General features: G+C 51.5%; 2 protein-coding genes across 2 annotated transcripts, besides 4 other annotated features; both read right to left on the minus strand.

Moving 5' to 3' along the window:
* Nucleotides 1–3481: a sequence feature (areas not merged during assembly with more than two copies in the genome that could not be assigned to a particular haplotype).
* Nucleotides 1–4119: a mobile genetic element.
* Nucleotides 3482–7160: a sequence feature (heterozygous, non-Esmeraldo-like haplotype).
* Nucleotides 3899–4119: a mobile genetic element.
* Tc00.1047053460127.20 (CAAX prenyl protease 1, putative) lies at nt 4720–6006 on the minus strand (the record flags this gene model as incomplete). The annotated part of the gene is made up of 1 exon (XM_799943.1): nt 4720–6006. The coding sequence occupies one exon, from the start codon at nt 6004–6006 to the stop codon at nt 4720–4722; it is 1287 nt and encodes a 428-aa protein (XP_805036.1).
* Tc00.1047053460127.30 (amino acid permease, putative) lies at nt 6761–7159 on the minus strand (the record flags this gene model as incomplete). Its single annotated transcript, XM_799944.1, has 1 exon — nt 6761–7159. The coding sequence occupies one exon, from the start codon at nt 7157–7159 to the stop codon at nt 6761–6763; it is 399 nt and encodes a 132-aa protein (XP_805037.1).

Raw genomic sequence — 7160 nt, forward strand, 5'->3', positions numbered from 1 at the left:
GCTTACATGGATGAAAAGGGACAGTCGGGATCAAATGATGACTGTCAGTGCTACCATAAGCGGCTTACGATGGATTTCAGGAAACACTGCCAAGCACTGGAAGGATTCAACCCTTACGGGGCACATTGCGGATCTCCGGGCGCCCCAAGCACCAAATTTTGCGTTTCAACTCCTCCTGCCCATAATGAGGGCGGCCCGTGAGTTGGGGGCGCGGCAAGGGCTGACCATCGCGGAAGGGCGGAGATCAAAGCCGCACTACGCCGCCGCTGACGTGCAGAATCGAAGCGCGCAGCTTCAACATCGGATGGAGGAAGCGAATAACCACTTTTCGGCACGTGCGTCCAACACTGCGGTGGCGGACGGTCTTCTTGCGGGGCGCGAACGCCATTTTGAGACAACCCCAGGAACGAAAGGCACGCATCGGCGCCTTGGAAGCGCGGCTTGCAGCTTGGGGTGCGGCGATTCGCCCGGACAGCGAGGTGTCCCCTCTTCCAGGAGAGGGCCGCCAGATGCACCCGCGCACGGGTACGAAAATAGCGCAACGACACCGCCCCACCACGAGCGTTTGATGGCCAGGGACGCGGCTGCACCCACAATTCCCCAACCCAGTTTCACGGGAGAGCGACGGCGGGACAATACTCTTGCGTCATTGGGCACTGTGGGCGAACGCGTTTCCCTCACCCCGTGACTTTGCCCTCTCGATCTCCGGCTTCAGAAGAAGTTTCCGGTTCAAATGAAGAGAATCCGGGTTTTCTTTGAATTTGTCGTCAACACTTGGGTCCCGCGAATTTGGAATGAAGGCATCCCTGGAATCCTATTCGAAATCCGGAGCGCTTACGATTACGGGCACCGAGGGGACGCTCACGCCCGAATCGCCTTTGGCATTTCTGGTTTCGTGGATGCGCGTAGCGGTTACATCGGGAACCCAACAAGCAGTTCATGGACTTGGGCGGGATCATACCGCAGGTCTTCCGGATGCAGATCGTGATTAAATCCGACCCCAGCATCCCGATCCAAAAACTACGTGACCGCCTCCATACGGCTTTTTATGAGGATGACACCTTCGCGAGGGTGGCTCGGCCTTTCATGGATCGACGGGAACCCAACGCACTGTGCGATGCCAGCGGTGTCATACCCATGGACACAAGGCATCTAACTGCAACGTGCGCCCCAAAAGGGTTTCTCCGAGCCAAAAGCGAACGTCAGAAAACGGCAAAGGGGCCGCACGCCGCTTATTGAGGCGGACGACGGCGGCCACGCCCATTCCACCACCTCCCACCAATCCCCACACAAGACGTCGCACCGCACCGCCGATGTTCCATCCGATCCTTCGAATCGCCCCACGCAATCGTTAAGAAGCGCAAAGGGGCTTATACGCCAACGACGCTCGACTGTGGTACCGCAAATCACCGATATCTTCGCTCTGTGCCAGCTACATGAGGAGGGCGAACGAGTTGGCTCGAGAGATGTGTGCGCCGTCAACGTAGGAGCCGAGAATGTCACTAGCGGGGCAATTGACGAGCTTTCGCCGCACGCACGCGCAGCCGATCAACGAGAAGAGCTGCCCGGTCATTTTGATGGCAATAGGAGATGTGGCGCCATCGATCCGACCGCAGCACGCCAGGATGCTGCGGTCCATGTCGCAAATGTATCGAACCCCGCCGGACATGGTGATTCTCGGGTTACCAAAAATTGCGGCGCGATCGGAGACGAAGCAGGCGCGCCCCTTGACAACGGAAAAGATGAATCAATTTGTCCGCAGCCGGACCGATTGGAAGCAGTGTGTTGTCTTACGACCTGCGTGGATGACTGCGAGCTTTTGGTCCGACATTGCGGTCTTGACTCCCAAAACATTTTACACTGGAGTCGGACGGGACCATAATTCTGGATTGGCCCGTGGCTCCAAGGACGGCGAGGGCGGATCCCCACCGCGTCCCGCGGTTCGTCCGGATGCGAGGGCAGGATGCGTTCAACACTATAAAGTTATGCGGAACACTTCAAGAAAACGAAGAGCTCACGAATCTTACGACTGCCCAAGTGAAACGAGCTCTGGCTTCTTGGAATGCCACGGCGTATTCCATAAAACGGGGTGCGCCGCTGAAATCGTGGAGTCACACAATTTGGACCCACACGTGATCTCGCGGTTGGCGGGGCACGTCGACCCGTTCGACCTTCCCCAAGGCACAGTTCGGTATTTGGGGAATTGCAACACAGTGCTGACCCAGGTGTCGTCGTTGGTTGCATTGGTGTGAAGGGAGAAACGGCGGGAGGGCCGGAACCGTGGTTGAGAGCATAGAAGCGTTTTTCCATGATTTTAATCACAATCATGCTGCTAAAATAACGAGGCGCGCGACAAGGACGCGTTTGGCCACTCCACAAGAGGAACGAACCATCCCGTTACAGCAGGTCAACGTGCCCGTATTGAACCTGGAGTGGATTAAAAGTCGGTTGAATCCGGCCACCTTGGAGAGACTCATGCAAGTTTGGGGACTCGTCGGGCGGCTCACTTTCCCTCCGTCTTCCTCCGGTAAAGCGCGCAAAGGCTCACGGAGGATTCCAGCGGCTGACGCGCGATTGTCGAAGGGAAGCGTGAATAATCGAGGAGGCTTCGTCCACAATAACAGGCGTATGGATAATACCTTTTTCGGTTGTGGAGGAGAAACCCACCGGTTTACGACGACAATGGATCGCGTGGCCGCGCGACATGAAAATTGACGACCCTTACGAGGCTATTGTACCTTTTACACATTTCCCATTATTTGCCACCTGTGATGGCTGAGGCCGCTTCCTGCCTGGATGTGAAGTCGTCCTTCATAGTCTCTTTACCGCGGGAGACTCGGCATCTCTTTCGATGCCGCGTGGAGGACGGCACGCTGGTGGAGCTGACACGACTTTCAATGGGATACAAGGCCAGCCCAGAAATTCTCCAGATTGTTATTACCTCGGCAATTGCGGTGGTGACGACGGTGGTTCACCCCTCTGGGCCGCACCTCCAATGGTGCGTATCGAAGTATGGATCGATAATATACGCATTGCAGGGTCGAAAAGCGACGTGGCATTGTGGGAAGCCCAAGTGATGCGTAATGCGGACAGTTGTCACGCATCCTTGGGGGGACCGCGAATCGGGCGCTGCGAAGTACACCTTTCTGGGGGTACAATTTGATTACACTCACAAGGCGGTATCCCTGAGTGACAAGTTTGTCCGGTCTGTATGCGCCATGCCGGCGCTCAATTCTTCAACCATCGCGGAAATGGAGGTTACGGCGTCACACTTTTTGTATGCGGCGGCAATTTTGGGCACGCGTTTATTTGACTACTACCTTTTCATCAAGGCAGCGTGACGACGATTATCCGCACTTCACCGGGGGATTGTGCAGGAGACATCCCCGGCGAACCTTCCGCCGTCAGCGGTTGGCTTGGGCGAGAGATTACGACACATCATCGAGAATATAGCCGTAAGCGAATCATCAATTCCACGGAGAAGGCATCGGCCGCCATCATCACGGATGCATCGCTCCATGGATGGAGAGCCGTTTTAATTACAGACTTTGTCGACGTTAAAATTGCCGGATGAAATTGGGAGAGGAAGCCTTTTCTTATCATGCAGGCCGAGGCGCGCGCGGTGCGCTTAGCCTTATCGGCCTTTTCCGCCATCTTGCCATCTACCATGGACGTTTGGGTGGACAACACTTCGCTGCAAGGAGCGGCGAATAAAGGCAGCTCAAAATCACACGCCATGACGTGGGAGCTGCGACGGATATGTTTGTTTTTGGACTCTCGCGGAATACAGACATCCTTTGCATACGTGCGGTCTGCAGAAAACCCCGCAGACGGCATATCGCGCGGTCGTGTTTTTGCACTTCAGGACTTGGCGAGGGGGTGGAACTTGCGAAGGGGAGCGGCGGAGTCTTGTGGCTGGAGGAAACCAAAGTCTGCCACCTCGTAATTAATAATATTTTAAATCCTGAGGACAAAAGACCATGCGAATGATCAATAGAATTTAAATATCGAATGAAAGGAAAAGGTGGAGGCAATGAACCAACTCTGCGAAAATCGTTTCTCCTCCTACCTTGTTTCTTTAGATTATTTCAGGATCCGGTCAGCGGCCCGGGTGAATATCCCGATGAGTGCGACCCGGCCCGCCATCTTGTTCGTCAAATTCACCCGATCATAATATCTTCTTCTTTCAAACGCATCATTTTATTTGTAGTTTGTCAGGATGCCTATGCGTATTGGAAAAATATCTTGCCCACAAAGTTGCCTCATGCACCGCACGTCGTCCCTTGAGCGGCTTTCGCGCGATGGGAAGTTCCAATGGCGTTTTTCATTTGTGTTCGGACCTCGGGCGGCACAGAGGGGGGCGAGGGCAAATAAACAAACGACGCCATAATGTAACCGCCACTTTGCCCTAAAAAAAAGAACCCTATACTTTTCTTAGCGCGAGGTCAAACAAACAAAGAAAAAAAAAGGCAACTCTGAGCAGTCGGCGGGGATAACGGTAACGGTACCAAAAAGGGATTTATGTTTTGTTGTTGTTGTTTTCGTCTGTTCCCAGAGCGTGTTTCAAAAGTTACCCTTCTCTTATTTGCATTCCTTTCCCTAATGCCTGTTGGCGCGGCTTACTCTCTTCACATTTGGGTCTCGCGTGTTTCGCAGCGGACCTATTGTACCCGTATGGCTTTTTTTTTTTTTTTTGCTTTTCCCCACGCTTCGCAGAACTCACGCGCTCTTTTTTATCTCGGCATCGATGGCGGCGATGCGTTCGGCAATTGGCGGGTGCGTGTATTTCATCGCGGCGTATAAATTGTCCGGGGACACCTCGGACTTGTTTGTTTTTTGCATGATGAGGAGGCCCTTTCTCAGTGACATGCCGTAGCCTGATTCAACCGCGAATTTATCCGCCTGGAACTCGAGTTGGCGCGACAGGAGCGAGAAAGCATAACCGAAAAGTGTGAGCAGCGGCTCCGCGACGACGGAGAGGAACAGCGTGAATCCAACAAATGGATTCATTTGACGGAAACCAAATTCCTCATAAATCTCGGGGTTAAATATAACCGCCTTTGCTCCAAATGAAATGCAAAATAGCTGGGCAATACCAATGCCGAGAAGGATGATGGTGTGTGAATGCTTCCAATGCCCCAATTCATGGCACAGAAGGGATAAGATGAGGTCGTCATCCCCTTCCATCTGTTCAATGAGGGTGTCGTACAGGACAATCCGTTTGCTTTTCCAAAATCCATACACGTAGGCATTACTATGACTGGAACGACGTGAACCATCGACCTGATATAGCTTCTCCAGTGGAAATTGGTGCGACTTGGCAAGAATGGAAATCTTCTTGTACAATGCCGAGTCTTCGGATATGGGCGTATACGTGTTAAAGAGGGGCTGGATAAGAGTCGGATAGAGAAACGTGAAGGCCATCGCCAGACCTGTGGCCCCGAGAAATAAATAGAGAGGAAACCGGTCCCCAAATCTCCAAACGACCTGAAGAATCAACCCCGTGGTGAGGGGATGTAAGAGAAATACGCGAAGACACAATCCTTTTGCCGCATCTTTGAAAAACTCCTTTCGGGACGTCTTATTGAATCCGTGTTTTTCTTCAATAACAAACGTCTTGTAGTAATCAAAGGGAAGCGACATCAGGGTTGACGCGACATCCGTGGCCGCCGTCAGGGCGAAGCAGTGTGTGAATGAGCCTGCCGCCACAGGAAGCAATTTTGCCACCCAATCGAACGTCCTGGCGGAGAGTCTTATCAGAATCGCCACATTACCCAGAATGAGATCCCGGACATCGCAGCAAATGGCGAACGCCCCTTTATCTCTACCGTACGCCTGACTTTTTTGAAATTCCTCGTCCTCCACAATGCCCGCATGCGACTCCGGAAGTTCCTCGCGGAAAAATGATCTCCACTGGCGGTACTGGAGGTACAATTCCCACCCTGCGACCGCATTTGTTCCAATCAAAGCCGAAGCATAAAACGAGGGGCGCCCCGCAAGGTACATTTGACACGATTTGACTATCGACGCAGAACACTACAGGAGTTGTTTCACGTGAAAAAAGAGAGAAGAAACGGCGTCATCATCCCATCCGTCCAAGACCGCATGAAATCCGCAACAAAAAATCAAACCAACCTCGTATTGTTCACGGGTCAAAGCACACCACACACAAAAAAAAAAAAAAGTGATTGGAATCATCAAAAAAAGTAAATAAATAAATAAACAAACAACTCCAGCCGTACGCAAGTGAAGAAAAAGGAGAGAACGGGGCGATGAATAAGCACAGCGATTTGTGGCCGAAATGCATCAAACAGACGCAGCAGCAACCGTTGTGCCCAATGATGGAGGAGAAAAGAAAAGAGGGGCAGGTATCATCGTAAACACACAAACGGAAAACAACAACCGAAAAAAGGAAAGCAAAAAGAAAAAAAAAAACACTTTTTTTGCCCAGCACAATTTGCCCAAAACACGAGCAGAAAAGAATGGCCTGCCGCAAGCCCGTCCCGTCATGCATCGGTGTCTCTTCCCCTCTCATTTCACCGAATTCCTCCCCCAACAACAAAAGCGGAGAAGCAAAAGTAAAAAAAGGAACAGGGCCGGCTGTGCCTTATGAGCACCTCTATCATTATTATTATTTTGGTATTATTAAAGTCGTTATCATCATGCGTTTAAAAACATCATGAACCGAAAGAAGAGCGTGGACAAAAAGTGCACGCAAATGCACACATAGTAAGAAAAGAAAAGTCCATATATGCATATCTTAGCTCATCCCTGTGAACATCACCACACTACCCATCACCCCACCGATAAAACCAAGACCCAACATGACGAAAGCTATAAAGAGTTCCCATGATGATGCCGGAGCAATACCCAACGCATGTAATCGAATACGGAAAGTGGCAGGATATATAAAACAAAGGGTACTACTACAAAGACCTCCCAACAACGCGATAATAAACACAATCCCGGAGGCCTTCAAGGCCAATAACAGGCTAAGCGTGGACAACAAAAAGCTTGCTATCAGGTTATCCTTGGTCGATATAGCAGCATCAAAATAATCACAGGTAGTACTGCTGTATCCATACAATAATGTAAAGACAGCATCTCGAGAAGGAAACAGAACAAGAACATAGGCAATAATAACGGTAAAGGAATACATG

Source organism: Trypanosoma cruzi, genomic scaffold (assembly GCF_000209065.1).
Source record: "Trypanosoma cruzi strain CL Brener 1047053516783 genomic scaffold, whole genome shotgun sequence".
NCBI lineage: Eukaryota > Euglenozoa > Kinetoplastea > Trypanosomatida > Trypanosomatidae > Trypanosoma > Trypanosoma cruzi.